The sequence below is a fragment of the Eubalaena glacialis genome, chromosome 13 (genome assembly GCF_028564815.1).
Source record: "Eubalaena glacialis isolate mEubGla1 chromosome 13, mEubGla1.1.hap2.+ XY, whole genome shotgun sequence".
Classification (NCBI taxonomy): domain Eukaryota; kingdom Metazoa; phylum Chordata; class Mammalia; order Artiodactyla; family Balaenidae; genus Eubalaena; species Eubalaena glacialis.
Window position 1 is genome coordinate 86,169,253 of NC_083728.1, and position 17,990 is coordinate 86,187,242.

General features: G+C 43.2%; 1 protein-coding gene across 2 annotated transcripts in view; it reads right to left on the reverse strand.

Moving 5' to 3' along the window:
• Positions 1 to 17,990, reverse strand: part of STYXL1 (serine/threonine/tyrosine interacting like 1) — a 62,889-nt gene that overhangs the window by 44,150 nt on the left and 749 nt on the right. The window contains exons 1-2 of one of the 2 annotated variants that reach the window (XM_061208537.1): positions 17,937 to 17,975; positions 7,453 to 7,556 (exon numbers count right to left, since the gene is read on the reverse strand). The exons of the other annotated variant lie outside the window; for it this stretch is intronic. Coding sequence (XP_061064520.1) covers positions 7,453 to 7,555 — 103 coding nt within the window. The 5' untranslated portion in view covers position 7,556; positions 17,937 to 17,975. Of the gene's footprint in view, positions 1 to 7,452; positions 7,557 to 17,936; positions 17,976 to 17,990 lie in introns of those variants that run through there. 2 annotated transcript variants of the gene reach the window in all.

The window sequence follows — 17,990 nt, forward strand, 5'->3', positions numbered from 1 at the left end:
ACCAGATAGATTTAATTGATATTTATAGGATATTCCATCCAAAACACAGCAGATTACACTTTCTTCTCAAGTGCACACAGAACATTCTCCAGGATAGATCACGTCTTGGGTCACAAATCAAGCCTCAGTAAATTTAAGAAAACTGAAATCATATCAAGCATCTTTTCTGACCACAACACTATGAGATTAGAAATCAATTACAGGGAAAAAAACGTAAAAAACACAAACACATGGAGGCTAAACAATATATTACTAAATAACCAAGAGATCACTGAAGAAATCAAAGAGGAAATCAAAAAATACCTAGAGACAAATTACAATGAAAACACAACGATCCAAAACCTATGGGATGCAGCAAAAGCAGTAATAAGAGGGAATTTTATAGCAATACAATCCTACCTCAAGAAACAAGAAAAATCTCAAATAAAATATCTAACCTTAAACCTAAAGGAACTAGAGAAAATAGAACAAACAAAACCCAAAGTTAGTAGAAGGAAAGATCAGAGCAGAAATAAATGAAACAGAAACAAAGAAAACAATAGCAAAGATCAATAAAACTAAAAGCTGGTTCTTTGAGAAGATGAACAAAACTGATAAACCATTAGCCACACTCATCAAGAAAAAGAGGGAGAGGACTCAATAAAATTAGAAATGAAAAGGAGAAGTTACAACAGACGCCGCAGAAATACAAAGCATCCTAAGAGACTACTACAAGCAACTCTATGCCAATAAAATGGACAACCTGGAAGAAATGGACAAATTCTTAGAAAGGTATAACCTTCCAAGACTGAACCAGGAAGAAATAGAAAATATGAACAGACCAATCACAAGTAATGAAATTGAAACTGTGCTTAAAAATCTTGCAACAAACAAAAGTCCAGGACCAGATGGCTTCACAGGTGAATTCTATCAAACATTTAGAGAAGAGTTAACACCCATCCTTCTCAAACTCTTCCAAAAAATTGCAGAGGAAGGAACACTCCCAAACTCATTCTATGAGGCCACCATCACCCTGATACCAAAACCAGACAAAGATACTACAAAAAAAGAAAATTACAGACCAATATCACTGATGAATATAGATGCAAAAATCCTCAACAAAATACTAGCAAACAGAATCCAACAACACATTAAAAGGATCATACACCATGATCAAGTTGGATTTATCCCAGGGATGCAAGGATTCCTCAATATATGCAAATCAATCAATGTGATACACCATATTAACAAATTGAAGAATAAAAACCATATGATCATCTCAATAGATGCAGAAAAAGCTTTTGACAAAATTAAACACCCATTTATGATAAAAACTCTCCAGAAAGTGGGCATAGAGGGAACCTACCTCAATGTAATAAAGGCTATATATGACAAACCCACAGCAAACATCATTCTCAATGGTGAAAAACTGAAAACATTTCCTCTAAGATCAGGAACAAGACAAGGATGTCCACTCTCACCACTATTATTCAACATAGTTTTGGAAGTCCTAGCCACGGCAATCAGAGAAGAAAAAGAAGTAAAAGGAATACAAATTGGAAAAGAAGAAGTAAAACTGTCACTGTTTGCAGATGACATGATACTATACATAGAGAATCCTAAAGATGCCACCAGAAAACTACTAGAGCTAATCAATGAATTTGGGAAAGTTGCAGGATACAAAATTAATGCACAGAAATCTCTTGCATTCCTATACACTAATGATGAAAAATCTGAAAGAGAAATTAAGGAAACACTCCCATTTACCACTGCAACAAAAAGAATAAAGTACCTAGGAATAAACCTACGTAGGGAGACAAAAGACCTGTATGCAGAAAACTATAAGACACTGATGGAAGAAATTAAAGATGATACCAACAGATGGAGAGATATACCATGTTCTTGGATTGGAAGAATCAATATTGTGAAAATGACTATACTACCCAAAGCAATCTACAGATTCAATGCAATCCCTATCAAATTACCAATGGCATTTTTTACAGAACTAGAAAAAAAAATCTTAAAATTTGTATGGAGACACAAAAGACCCTGAATAGCCAAAGTAGTCTTGAGGGAAATAAAAGGAGCTGGAGGAATCAGACTCCCTGACTTCAGACTATACTACGAAACTACAGTAATCAAGACAGTATGGTACTGGCACAAAAACAGAAATATAGATCAATGGAACAGGATAGAAAGCCCAGAGGTAAATCCATGCACCTGTGGTCAACTAATCTATGACAAAGGAGGCAAGGATATACAATGGAGAAAAGACAGTCTCTTCAATAAGTGGTGCTGGGAAAACTGGACAGCTATGTGTAAAAGAAAGAAATTAGAACACTCCCTAACACCATACACAAAAATAAACTCAAAATGGATTAGAGACCTAAACGTAAGACCAGACACTATAAAACTCTTAGAGGAAAACATAGGAAGAACACTCTTTGACATAAATCACAGCAAGATCTTTTTTGATCCATCTCCTAGAGTAATGGAAATAAAAACAAAAATAAACAAATGGGACCTAATGAAACTTAAGAGCTTTTGCAAAGCAAAGGAAACAACAAACAAGACTAAAAGACAACCCTCAGAATGGGAGAAAATATTTGCAAATGAATCAACGGACAAATGATTCATCTCCAAAATATATAAACAGCTCATGCAGCTCAATATTAAAGAAACAAACAACCCAATCAAAAAATGGGCAGAAGACTTAGACATTTCTCCAAAGAAGACATACAGATGGCCAAGAAGCACATGAAAATCTGCTCAACATCACTAATTATTAGAGAAATGCAAATCAAAACTACAATGAGGTATCACCTCACACCAGTTAGAACGGGCATCATCAGAAAATCTATAAACAACAAATGCTGGAGAGGGTGTGGAGAAAAGGGAACCCTCTTGCACTGTTGGTGGGAATGTAAATTGATACAGCCACTATGGAGAACAGCATGGAGGTTCCTTAATAAACTAAAAATAGAATTACCATATGACCCAGCAATCCCACTACTGGGCATATACCCAGAGAAAACCATAATTCAAAAAGACACATGCACCCCAATGTTCACTGCAGCACTATTTACAATAGCCAGGTCATGGAAGCAAACAAAATGCCCATCGACAGACGAATGGATAAAGAAGATGTGGTACATATATACAATGGAATATTACTCAGCCATAAAAAGGAACGAAACTGGGTCATTTGTAGAGACGTGGATGGATCTAGAGACTGTCATACAAAGTGAAGTAAGTCAGAAAGAGAAAAACAAATATCGTATGTTAATGTATATATGTGGAACCTAGAAAAATGGTACAGATGAACCGGTTTGCAGGGCAGAAATAGAGACACAGATGTAGAGAACAAATGTATGGACACCAAGGGGGGGAAAGCGGCGGGGGGGGGGGGGCGGTGGTGTGATGAATTGGGAGATTGGGATTGACATGTATACACTGATGTGTATAAAATGGATAACTAATAAGAACCTGCTGTATAAAAAAATAAATAAAATAAAATTCAAAAAAAATAAAATAAAAATAAGCCAAATATAGTATGGGCACTGAGGCTTTTCCCTTGTCTGTAGCCTCCCCAGTCTGTTACCCTGAAAGGGCCTTTCCCACATCTAATTAACCAATAGCTGCTCTCAGGAAAGGATCTCATCCACCACTCCTTGGGAATACAACACTTAAGAATTCAGTGTATCACTTATTGTCTTGAAAAATGATAATAAACTTCTTGAAATTCATGACCTGGATATCTATTCATTCTGAGAGGGAATTATCATGTGTTTACTAAAATATAAATGTTTTAGGCTGAAAATAAAAAAGCCCTGAACCTGAAAGATTCACTGAATTCTACCCAACATTTAAAGAAGAATTAATATCAATCCTTCTCAAACTTTTCCCAAAAGATTGAAGAGAAGGGAACACTTCCTAACTCATTGTATGAGGCCAGCACGACCCTGATACCAAAGTCAGACAAAGACACAGCAAGAAAAATACAGATCATATTCCTTATAAACACTGATGCAAAAATCCTCAACAAAATGCTAGCAAACCACATTCAGCAGGATTATACATCATGATGAAGTGGAATTTATTCCTGGAAGGCAAGAATGGCTCAACATTCAAATATCAATTTAATTTACCACTTCAAACGAATGAAGGAGGAAAAAAAAACTACATGATTATCTCAATCAATGCAGAAAAAGTATGAAAAAATTCAACACCCTTTCAAGATAAAAACACTTGACAAACTAGTAATAGAAGGAAGTTACCTGAACATAATAAAAAAAATATATGAAAGACCCACAGCAAATATTATACTCAATGGTGAAAGACTGAAAGCTGTTCTTTAAGGAACAAGACAAGGATGCCCACTTTCACTACTTCTATTCAACAGAGTGGTGGAAGTCCTAGACAGAACAATTAAGCAAGAAAAAGAAACAAAGGGCATCTAAATTGGAAAGGAAGAAGTAAAATCATCTAAGTTCACAGAAGATATGATCTTATATGCAAAAAAATCCTAAAGATTCCACACACAAAAAACCTGTTAGAACTAATAAATGAATTCAGCAGAGCTGCAGGACAGAAAACCAACACAGAAAAATCAGTTGTACAGTTGACCCTTGAACAACATGAGCTTGAACTGCATGGGTGCACTTACACGCAGATATTTTTCAATAATAAATACTACAATACTAAACGGTCCATGGTTGGTTGAATCCACAAATGCAGAAGAACCACAGACATGGAGAGCTGACTATAAGCGATACACAGGTTAATCCCCACGTTGTTCAAGGGTCAATTGTATTTCTATATACTATCAATGAACAATCTGAAAAGGAAATTAACAATTCCATTTTCAATAGCATTAAAAATAATAATATACTTGGGAATAAAATTTAACCAAGGACGTGAAAGATTTGTATTCTGAAAACTACAAAATGTTGCTGAAAGAAATTAGAGGCAAAAAAAAAATTCTGTGTTCACAAACTGGAAGACTTAATATTGTTAAGATGTCAATACTATCCAAAACAATCTACAGATTCAATGCCATCCCATCAATATTCCAATGATGTTTTTTGCAGAAATAGAAAAATCTATTCAAAATTCATGTGGACTCCCTAGGGACCATGAACAAGACAGTCTTTTCAACAAATGATGCTGGGAAAACTGGATATCCACATGCAAAAGAATGAAATTGGATGCTTATCTAAACATCACATACAAAAATCAACTCAAAATGGATCAAGGACCTAAATGTAAGGCCTAAAAGTATAAAAATTGTAGAAGAAAACATAAGGCAAAAGCTTCATGACATTGGATTTGGCAACAATTTCCTGGATATGACAAGCAACAAAAGAAGAGATAGACAAATTGAACTTCGTGAAAAATTTTAAATGTTGCATATCAAAAGACAATATCAACAGAGTAAAAAGGTAACCCACGGAAGGGGAGAAATTATTTACAAGTCATATATCTTGTAAGGAATTAATACCCAGAATATATAGAGAACTCCTAAAACTCAACAACAACAACCCAATTCAAAAATGGGCAAAGAACTTGAATAGACATTTCTCCAAAGAAGATACACAAATGGCCAATAAGCACATGAAAAGATGCTCAACATCACTAATCATTAGGGAAATGCAAATCAAAACTACAATGAGATACCACCTCACACCCATTAGGATGGTTACTAAAAAAACATAAAAACCCAGAAAAATAACAATGTTGACAAGGATTTCGAAAAACTGGAACCCTTGTACACTACTGGTACAAATGTAAAATGGTACAGCTGCTACAGAAAACACAATGGTGGTTCCTCAAAAAATTAAAAATAGAATTACCACATGATCCAGCAATTCCACTTCTGGGTATATACTGAAAAGAATTGAAAGCAGGGTCTCAAAGAGATATTTTGTACACCCATGTTCATAGCAGCATTATTCACAACAGCTAAAAGGTGGAAGCAACCCAAGTGTCCATCGATGGATGAATGGATAAGCAAAATGTGGTATATACATACAATGGAATATTATCCAGCCTTAAAAATAAAGGAAATCCTGACACATACTACAACATGGATGAACCTGGAGGACCTTATGCTAAGTGAAATAAGCCAGTCACAAAAAGACAAATACTGTATGATTACACTTATATGAGGCACCTGGAGTAGTCAAAATCAGAGACATAAAGTAGAATGGTGGTTGCCAGGGTTGCAGGGAGGAGGGAATGGGGAGTTATTGTTTAACGGGTATATGGTTTCAGTTTTACAAGATGAAAAGAGCTATGGAGATGATGGTGATGATGTACCATCGAACTGGACATTTAAAAGTGGTTAAGATGGTAAATTTTATGTGTATTTTAATCACGATGCTTTTAATTGTGGGGAAAATCATCATAATACAAGTTCACGCCAATCAAAGAGCAAAAAATTTAAAGGGTGACAAAACCAGGTATTGGTAGGTATGTTTCTTACACTGCTGATTGGAGTATAAAATTGATACAATGTCTTCGGAGGGCAATTTGACAATAATGTAGTGAAGGTGAATGTGCAACTTGGTACTTCCATTTCTGGGAATATATCCTGAAAAATTCTTGCACATGAATAGGGAAAGAGATACAAACTGTTCACTGCAGCACTGTTCATAATAGCAACACAATGCAAGCAACACATCACAATCAATTAGGAATGGATATATATTGCAACTACCAGTTAAAATAAACTAGATCTTCATACACAGAAATGGGGGAAACAGATGAACCAGTTTGCAGGGCAGAAACTGAGACACAGATGTAGAGAACAAACGTATGGACACCAAAAAAAAGGGGAAAGCAGTGGGCGGGTGGGGGGGGCAGTTATGATGAATTGGGAGATTGGGATTGACATGTATACACTAATGTGTATAAAATGGATAACTAATAAGAACCTGCTGTATAAAAAAAATTAATTTAATTTTAATTAATTTAATTTTTTAAAAAAGTTGCAGAATCACTGTACATTATGGTACTGTTTATGTAAATGTTTGAACCATACATTACTTTGGGATGCCTGCCTATGTAGTAAACGTGTAAAAATACAGAAGCAGTCATCTTCGGGGAGGGAAAGGAAGAGGATCAGGATGGAGTACAAAAGAGGGGTACATTTGTGTAACTTTTTATTATGTTAAATCTGAATGGTGGGTACATAAGTGTTTATGTGTATTACTATGTGTTTGTTAGATGTTTAAAATATTTCATTAAAAACAATAGTAAGAGGACTCAAACATGAGTCTTCCGGGAACTTTTCTTCTAGATTTATTTAATCTGGCAATATTCCAAGTCATGTTACAGTTAATAGTAGCATTTTGAGCTACGCCTAATTAGTTTAATAGTTTTCTAAAGTAATTTATTACCCTTCAAAGTTTGTTAATTCATGAAAAATAATCTTTGAAGGACACTGTTCACAACATTTTTTAAAGTACTTACCCAACAAACAGAGATAGTTGGGTTCAGTTAATCTGGATAGTTTTGTGACCTGATTCAAGATGTTGTAAAGCTCTGTTGGTTCACACAAAACCAAACCAGTCATCCTACAGGGAAGAATCAATCATGTAAAAGCTTAGTGCATCTTTCTATTTTAGATGAATGACCACAAAGTAAGATAATTAAATAATTAAACTCTTTCTTAACATGCCTTCAAACAAAGGTGAAAATAATCATGAACGTGATCAGGGAAAATTCCAAAATTTATAGTGAAATATGTGTAGGGGAGATAAACATTGCACACGACATATCTGAACCATATAAATACAAAGCAGGCTGTAAAATATTCACCAATTCACTCTTTCTTTCAGTAAATTATTACTGAGCACTTACCACATGCCAGGCACCGGAAATAACTGTGGTAAACTAGACCTACCCTCATGAAGGTTACAGTCTAGCATGGAATGCAGACATTGGACAAAAAAATACATTGTAAGTAGGAAAAGCGTTATAAAAGAGTCAGCATCCAGTGTCATGGGAGGTGCTAATAGGAGGGCCTCACCTAGCTGGGATCAGAGAAGGGCTGTCTGAGATGTGATTGCTAAGCTGAGACAGGAGGTTAGGCAAGACCTAGGCAGGTGGAGGAGAGAGAGAGGATGGAGGAGGTAGGAACTGAGAACAGGAGGGAACTTAGTACCTGAGAGATTTCAAAAGGAGCCTGGTGTGGCAACAGTGGGAAGAGAGTAATGAGTGAAGACCCTGGGGAGGCCGATGCAGGTGCCCTTGTGAGGGGCCTTTAGGGTTATGATGAAGATCATGATGGTCTTTGGAAGGAGGAGAATGGCTCACTTGTACTGACAGAACTGCCCAGCCAGCCTGGGCTCTGGCTCCTGATTACAGGGCTGCTCTTGGGACACTGGTTCCTTGGCACAACTGTCTCTGGTGCCCCATGGACACTGAGGGGGAAGGCTGGGCCTGTGCAGCAGCTTCCTGCAGGGAGGCTACCTTTTAGCTGGGGTGGGGGCAGCCAGAAGCCCTCTGAAGGCCAGTCAAGTCCGGGGGTAATCCTGCTCAAAATAGTTAGGGTTCCCTTCAGAATTACCAGAACAATGCTCCCCAGAAAGGCTAACCCCTGGACTTGGGCCCTGGATCCTTCTCACTTCCTCAAGGACTTCAGCTCTCAGCCTCCCCTCCAGCATCATCAGTTTCACCCTCCATACAGGTCATTCCTAGTGGCACGCAAACATCCTCTGTACCAGTCTCTGTTCTCCTTTACAGCCAAGACTTCTCAAAAGGGTGGTGTTGACACTGCCTTTATTTCCTCACCTCCAAACTCTAGGTCCAAACCCCTGCTGTGCCACCTACTATTGGCTGCCTGACTTGGGGGAATAATTAGCCTCTCTGTGCCTCAGTTTCCACCTCTGTAAAATGGGGGTAAAAATAGTATTGCCATTTCGGTAAAACAAGGATAATAGTACTTGTGTGTGGAATAATGAAATTACACATGTAAGACATTCTGAGCAGGGAGGAAGTGTTCAGTAATTGTTAGCTATTGGTACAACCTTCTCCCCTGGAACTTCTGACCCCAAACCACAGAAACTGTTCCTATCAAGGTCATCAAAAATACTCATCTTGCCTAATCCACTAGTCATTTCTCTTTGTGCTCAAACATGGAGCCTCAGTAACCCAGTTGAGCGCTCCTCCTTCCCCAAACACTCTCCACTCCCAGGACACCCCACTTTCCAGGCTTCCCTCCTACCTCTCAGACAGTTCCTGCTCTAACTCTCTCCATGAGAATGCCCTTGGGCATAGTCATCTCTTTTCTATCTACACTCTCACCCTGGGACAGAGCTTCTCAACCTCAGCACCACTGACATTTGGGGCCAGATAATTCTTTGTCGTGGGGCCGACCCGTGCATTGTAGGATGTTCAGCAGGATCCCTGGCCTCCACCCAGTAGATGCCAGTAGCAACCCCACCCTCCAATTATAACAACCAAAAATGTTTCCAGACTTCACCAAATGTCCCCTGGAAGAGGGGCAAAGTCACTGTCAGTTGAGAACAAGCATCTAAGACCTAGAGTCTAGGTGATTCATCTAGTCCCTTGAATACCCCCTGTATAATAACAACTCCCCAACTATGGCCCCTACTTGACCTCTCCACTGAGCTCCAGGCTCCACTTGGACGCCTGATGGGCATCTCAAATAAAACATGGTCAAAAGAGAATGTTTAAATTACACGTGCCCATACCTCCAATATGTCTTTTAGTCTTCCCTGTCTCAATAAACAGCACCATTTAGCCACCTAGTTACTCAAGGTCACATCCCTAATCTCTCTTTCCCTCAGTCCCTCACATCCAACCTATTAGCTCTACTACTTAAATATATTCCAAACCCAACTCCAGGGCTAGCATCCTAGACCAAGGTACTAGCATCTCTCTCCTGAGGATGCAATACTTCCTGACTGGGCTTCTTGCTTTCTCCCTACAGTCTAACCTTCACATGGCAGTCAGGGTGATCTTTGCAAAATATGAGTTTGTCTTCACGTGCATTATTGCACTCATTTGTTTGCTTGTTTTATCATCAGTCTCCCCACAGTGGAATATATGGCTCCTGAGGGTGCGGACCTTGCCCTTCTTGTTCACTGCTGTGTCCTCACCCAGTGCCCAGGATTTTTGATGCAGACTAGTGATCAGTAAGCATGTGTTGAATGACTACATTATTACTAGTCACCATTCCTGCCTTCACCAATGGGGCCATCCTGACCTGCGGCCATACTTCTAGATGCTACATAAAGATCCCTCCTAAGGACATCCCAACTCGTACCCCCAGGTCCTCTGCCTCTGAAAGTCCTGATCTCAGGCCATTCTGGAGGTGGTGAGCATAGGGGAGAGAGGATGGGTTTTGTGTCTAGTCCCACAACTTTGTTAAGCCAACATAAAAGCTGGCTCCTAACCTATCTGGTCTATTGCTCAGAGCCCATCCTCACACTCCCACCCGCTTTCCCCATTACAACCTCCATCTCCTTATTCACTAGCCAAGGGATTGTCTCTGGGCGTTCAGGTAAAAACCCAGTCCAGCCCCAGCAATCAACTCCTTCAGACATCTCCTTCCCAAAGGGGGCACTCTCCCTTGTCAAGCAAGAGCTGCCTCACTGGGACTTCCCTGGTGGCACAGTGGTTAAGAATCTGCCTGCCAATGCAGGGGACACAGGTTTGAGACCTGGTGCAGGAAGATCCCACATGCCACGGAGTAACTAAGCCCATGCACCACAACTACTGAGCCCGCATGCCACAACTACTGAAGCCCGTGCGCCTAGAGCCCATGCTCTGCAACAAGCGAAGCCACTGCAATGAGAAGCCCGCACACCGCAGCGATGAGCAGCCCCCACTCGCCGCAACTAGAGAAAAGCCCGCGCACAGCAACGAAGACCCAATGCAGCCAAAAATAAATAAATAAATTTATTTAAAAAAAAAAAAAAAAAAAGCTGCCTCACCTGCTGGTAAACTTCAGGAGGTTAAGTACAGTCCTGAACCTAATGGCACACTTCTGAGAGAAGATGCATCCCTGTGAGCCGTGATGAGGAGGGCCACTAGCCCAGGTGGGTGGAGGACTGGACGTAGCTAACAGCCCTTTCAGAACTACTCCAAATTCTGAAAGGTGTAAGATGTTCTTGGCTCCACCATTTGGGCCCTAAGAATATTTTGATGTTGAGCTTTTATACAGAACCATTAAACAAATGTCGATGAGGTTTTGCAAAAAGTATTTTTCTTAGATGAATTCCACTAAGCCAATTTAATCCCTTAATTGATTTTCTATATTTCACAGTTAACCAATTCCAATTTTTTTCACTTTCAATTTTGTTTAGCCAAAATTATTTTTCCCAAGATCAAGTCTTGTTTCCCTGTGAATTTTACAATAAATATTTGATTCCTTAATCAGATTCTTATTGTATGGGATTTTACCGAGTATGGTTTCTGCCACTGTTAGTTTCATTTGTATTGATTATTTCTACCAAGTCTCATTTCCTGGTGATCTATTCAAAACAGTGAAGCCAGGATGGCAAGTTTAAGACATCCCCCTTTGGGCTCTTTCAGCGCAGCACAGCTCTTAAGAGACTTTCAGGGCATTTAGTGCAATAGCTCTTGCAAGGGTGATGGGGCAGGCAGGTGGGAAGGGAGGTCAAAGGGAGCACCTCCTGGGGATCTGGCTTAATAGGGTGAGAGGATACCAATCTTCCTATGAACTGACCCATCTGGGAAATCCACACAGATTTTTGGAGGGCAAGGAGCCACCTACTGTCAGGAGAGCAGGGTGCCAGCACAGGCTTGTCTCTGCACACTGGACACCCACCAGCAGGAAGGTTCTTCACCCTCACTGTAATGACCTGGCCTGAACTTCAACCTAGGGGGCTTGTGTGGGGCTCTCTCTCCAGGTCCAGACACACTGGTGAGCTCAGCTCCAGTGAAAGACTGTGTCTACCTCTGAGAAGGGATGTTTCATTAGGGGTCATCATAGCCTGAGACTAAGGGGAAACTGGCCAGACCCAGGCCTTCTTGCCTCCTTATGCCTGACCAATTCCATTCTGACTGATGGCGTCACTGTCAGAGGCTGGGCCTGACCCCATCCTTCTCACAGGCATTCCAGGGTACTGAGAGCTTGGTCTAGTGCTCAGGCCCAGACAGTCCAGGTGGACACAATTGATGGGCATTTGCTTCTAGTGGAAAAGAGGCATCACTCAACGCTCCTGGAGAAGTCACGCCATAAGCTTTACTCTGGGTTCCTGGCTCAGGCTGACCAGGGACCAGAGGACTGCACAGATATGAGTCAGGGTCCACAGCCAACCCCACTATGCCCTGGTTCTGTGTGGGAAACTGAGGCTGTGCCAGGATGACCCAGGCTTAAATACAATGACAGGCATCAATGCTCTCACCTGTAAACTGAGGCAATAATACACACTGCAAAGGCTGTAGGAATGTTATGTTGAAATAACAAACATAAATTGCCCAGAACTGGGCCCAGCACAGAGCAGGAGCTTAGGAAACAAATTCCTTTACTCCTACTTTCTCTCTCTTTTCAATTTCATCTAGGAGCCTCCGGATGTCCAGTAGACAGAAAGCACCATTCAGAGAATCTCAGGCCAAAGACCAGAGCGGGAGCTGGCCAAGTTTGTAAGCAGGCGGGATCCAGTGATGCTGCCTGAGGGTCAGGCTCCTAAGGGATCTGGTATAGTCTTTCCTCAATCCCAACCAGACACCTTCCTTGTGGCCTGAACCCTGACAAAGCTAGAGGACACAGTCACAGGCCACAGCACCCCAGAGCTGTGGAGGCTGCAGAAGTGGTCCTGAAACCATTTCTCAGCTCAGAGAAGCTCCAGGTCCTGTGGCTAGTGAGCACCAGTATCTCCAGAGGCCCAGACCCAGCCACCACATCCCTGTCCCTTGTCTATCTTGCCTTCATTCCCATGGCCCCAAACCTAGGCCCACTACACCCCCAAGAGGTACCCGAGTGGTCATGGGAGGGTGACAGGCCTACCCATGCAGTAATTCACATGTCAAAGGTAGCGGCTGGCGAACTGCTACACAAAGGCTGTGTGGCCACCAGGTCTGGTCTCACTTCCTCCAACTCTGTCTCCAGCACTTGTTTCTCCTCTGCTCAACTGGGCTAGTGCCCCACCTTCTGCACCTGACATGGGTTCTTGGACATGACCAACCTCTGGACTCAGCTTTGTTCTCACTTCCCTGACCTCTGGCTGGCCTGGAGGACTGCAGGCTTTGCTCCCGACTCAGATCTGCCACCATCGGCGACTCTCAGCTCTTGGGAGCTCCTTGCCAGCAGCTTCTTGCTGCCTCTGCTGTCACCAGTGCACCATCTCCTAGTTGCTCTGCTGGCATGTATCTTGGAAAGCCACACCCTTTGACTTCCAGCTGGGCCACAACTGAAAGTTAAGCTATATATCTAAACAGTTCTGTTTTAAAATTTTATGTCCCCATTTGCCGATATTCTAGAGACCCTAGAGGAAAATAAAGAAAACTCTCATGCAGGTGGGATGATTACCACCTTTCTAATGCTTCATTTTATCTCCAGGGATCTGAAAGGAAAGACTTGAAATACTGCCCTTTGAGGTACGATTTTAGGGTTGAAGAGAAGGTAGGTTAGCATAGAATATGTGCACCTAAGAGCAAAAATCTGACAGCTCGACTGCGGCCTCAGCCTATTGTAAGGAACAAAATGGTCAGTATAGGCACACGTGTGCGGCTTGTGTGGGGGTGTGGCAAGGAGGACATCAATGTATTTCTATACTGTGTATAAAAACATGCAATGAAGAACTAGTGAAATTAATCTATGGTGATAGAAGTCAGGAAGTAGCTGTCTGGGGGACTGGGGCATAAGGGATCTTTCTGGAATAATGAAAATGTTTCTATAGCTTGTTTTGGGTGGTGGTTAGAAGACTGCAAACTGTCAAAACTATCCAACCGCACACTGAAGATCTGTATACTGTACTGTATGTAAACTATATGGCAATAATTGTTTTTAATCCCCTGTATAGAACCATGTGTTTATGTGTTCAAGGATACAAATGTGTGGGTGTGTGGCCCACCTGTACATCCATGAACTTGGTGTGGGGTCTGGGCGGTGAGAAGCCACATGAGCTTGGGCACACAGAAAGGACACACTGCAGACCTTCAGCTGGGCCCCCAAAGCCACCAACGAATCCTTTTCTCACCGTTCCTGATTTTCCCAGCATTTCCCCAATGGCTACAACTGTTATCCAAACCTCCTCACCATGCAGCAACTTCTCTCATTTTCTAGGTCTTGCCTGGGAAGGCTAAGGCCACGGGATGCAAACTGCCCTACCTCACCAACTGCCCACTGGGTGCCCTTCAAGCTTCTTCCCGAAATCAAAGGGATTAAGTGTCCTCTGACCTCATCTTTTCCCACCTAACCCTTTTCTCTCTCGACTTCTAGCATCTCAAAGCTCTTCACCTCTATTATAGCCTCTTTCTCCCTGATTTCAAATTCACAAGTCTCAGCTTTCTTGAAGCAGTTCACAAAACCAGAAAGAAAACCCCTAGAATAGCTTGGCCTGTGCCCTCTGAAGCTTGTGCAGGCATAGAGGCTGGTGGTGGGCCCCTGCCTGGAAAAATTGGAGGCTGGTTAGCTGTTAGCAAAGAGCAGCAGCTGCATTTGAAACAGCCTACACCCCCATAATTTGTTGGGGTGAAGGATACCTATGTGTCTCTTGTAGACCAGATGTGGGCCAGGCAGGAGAGAGAGCCAACTAGAAGCAATCTTAAAGGGACTTTGCCCAAGAGGGCCCCTTGGACAGACAATGGACCAATCTCAGATACCGGAGGATTCCAGAAAACAGGGGTTGAGGCAGCAACTGGAAACAGCAAGGCTGAGGTGTAACCACCCAGGGCAAGGGAACTGCAGGTAAGAGAGACCCACAAAAGCACCACATGGAAGTGTCAGCCACAAACTCCCGTCAAGCTCAGAGAATTCTTACTAATGCCAAATGGACCTTTCCTGCCCCTATCTTTATTCTCACAACCCCCCTCTACCAATACTGATGGGCCTGAAGCCTCAGTCTTCAGGGATGAGGGGTAGTGAGGAAGTAAGATGGAGAAATGGAGAAGTCAACCACTCTCCACTCCCAAGGTGGGAGCCTGAAGCAAGCTCAAGAGGGGAAGGGGAGAAGCTTTAACATTGAATTAAAGTTCAGAGTTTTGACTATTAACGTGAACAGGACATTTAGGCTATTGCAACAAATCTGTCCTGGTGGCTAGATGTAATCCAAGGGCAAGCAAAGATTTAAAGGAAGAATGGGGATGAAGACATACAGACATTTTCTGACTGCACTAGGCTTCCTGAATGAGGCCGTGCATGTTCACTGTAACAGTTACACTTGCAAAGCAGGGCATGGTGCCTGGCACAAAGTCAATGCTTGATACAGTAGCTGCTAAGAGCGTTATGAACCATTTTGCGATTTAAAGGGAAGCAACTAGGAGCTGAATGTGAGGACGTTTTTCTAACAGTCAAGTGGCTGGGATGGCCCAAGTAGAGGACTTGGGAGGTAGTGATTCCCTGCTGTGGAGATGCTGACAGGGGCTGACTGACTTGGCAGGGATGGGGAGGAGTTCCAGCCCCAGATGTGGGAGTGAGCACATGAGAATGTGACTCCAGCTTCTCTCCCCCGGCCTCAACTCTCCCCTCTATAGGGATGACTTCAGCCCTGGCCTCTCTCGGGGGTTTCACAATCCCATATTTCCTCTTGGAGTAATTCCCCAAGTGTCCACTGATATTTCTATATGGACAACTCCCCATCACTTCCAATGTAGCCCATCTAAAACAGAGCTCTTTACTTTTTCTCCAGCCAGCTCTCCTTCCACACAACCCGAATTCCCTGTTTCTGTACATATACACTTCTCTCAGGCTGGTTTCCCACATCACTTCCATTTGTTTCTTAAACCCAGATGGGCACACATGCTTATCAGTTCTTCCCTCTCCCTCATTTGGCCCTGCTTCACCATTTCTAAAACCATCACCATAACTCAGATATTTATCATCTCATTAGATAGCCTCCTGAACAATCTCCCTGCCCTGCACATTTTTCCCTTGGAAGCTTTAACACGCCAAAGTCAGTCTAATCTTCCTCAAACACAGTTCTGGTGGCATCACAAAAGCCTTTGATAAACACCTGCTTACCGAGGAATAAAATACAAACTTCTCAGCTAACATTCGTAAGTCCTGCACAATCTGGGTTTTCCAGCCTCGTATCTAAAACCACTCAACTCTCCCAAAATTCAGAAACCCACCCTCAGCCTGGTCAGGTGCTGGACAACAAAGAGGTGAAAGAACCTGACTGTAAGATACCTTCAGGTCTAGTGGTAAGATAGAGGGGTAAATAATCAGAGAGAACACAGTCAGTGATAAGATAAAGAACACTGTTTGTCCTCATGTCCCCTCTCCAACAGGAATTATCTGTTCACCGTCCCTTCCTCCAGGTTTTTCTTTGGGCTCTTTTCCCTTTCTTTCTCATCTGGACACTTCCCATTGTTAAACGCCCAACTCCTAGTGCCCCCCCCTTTGGGAGATCCAAAGCCCAGGCAAGGATCTCTCCATCCTGTGGAGGTGAATGGTCCCGCTGAGAAACTCCTGCTCTTCCTTTACATCTCAGCTTAGACGTTTCATCCTCCAAAGTCCTCTCTCACATGGCCCCCACCTCCACCCCAAATCTGGGGTAGATGGACCTCCTTTGCGTTCCCACAGCCCCTCATAATTCTCCTAGTGTTGGCCATATCATGCTACTTGCAGTTTACCTGTCTCCCCACTAGACTCTGAGCTCCCGGAAGGCAGAAAATGTCTGCATCTCGTTCATAGTTGAACACCCAGCTCCAAAATTGGACTGGCACATCTTAGTAGCTCAATAAACAAGTGGAAAGGAGGGAGGAAAGAGTAAGCCAGTCACCATGCACTCCCTCCTATGGATAGGTTCTTCAGCACCTGTGCTAACTGTTCTTTTCACCGCTGGTTCCCCGACCACTGTTCCCAGGGAGGCGGTCACTGGTCCCCCCACTGGGTTTGTACACTCCTCTAAGGTTAACAACCTGCAACACACCTACCTGTCCCACGTGACCCTGAACTTTTTGTGGGCAAGGAATTCTCTGTATGCCCAGAAAACAGCAGTGGGGCAAATGAAGCTTATAAGGATACTGATAAATAAGCTTCTTGTGAGTAGAAACCGTATCTTTACTTTCTTCCTGGCAGACTCTGAACGAATCCACTTAACTGAGCTCAGCCATGGTTTCTTGGTCCCTAAAGCAGAAACAGTGTGGCCGGGTTCACAGCACGGCTGGGCAGACCTGAGGGGCAGGGACTGGGTGACTTCGCAGGTTATCACCTGGATACCTGTTTCCTCATCTGTAACGCGGAACTGCTTTCCTGTAAACTCGTACAACAGTGTCTTGCGCCACGTCAGTGCTCAGGGTCGGCCATTCTTGGTAGGAGTGTCTCTAAAGCTTTGTAAACTCTACTAGAAGGTCCTGGGCACCAGGAGGGACGACGACACTGGCGGGTGGACGGGGTGTGTGCGATCGGGGTTGCGGGGGAGAGGTGCACGGGAGTGACTGATTAGAGAAGCCTTCATCCTCCACCCCAACCCCGGGACTCTCAACCTTCCCTCCCCCCTTTCCTTTCCAGAGCTTTCCAGAGCTCGGAGCCCCTCCCGCCTCCAGGGACAGGAGGGGTGGGTTGGGCTGAGCTCGGGGGGCTCGGGCCGCAACCATTCTGTCGGGCCTGCGGCGCGACCTCACCCGGTCTCCCTGTCAGAGCCTCTGTCTGGGGCCCCCACCTGCAAAATCGCTCCTCTAAGGCTCTTCCAGCCTAAAGCTCGTCTTTTTCCACCTCTAGGGTGTGCACTCTTCCCTCCCACTCCGACCGCGTCTCCCCCACAGGCCGCACGGAGCCTCACCGCACTACGACCCACCCCAGGACTGCGCACGGAAAGTGTCCCTACGCCGGCCTCCGCAACAGCCCGGGC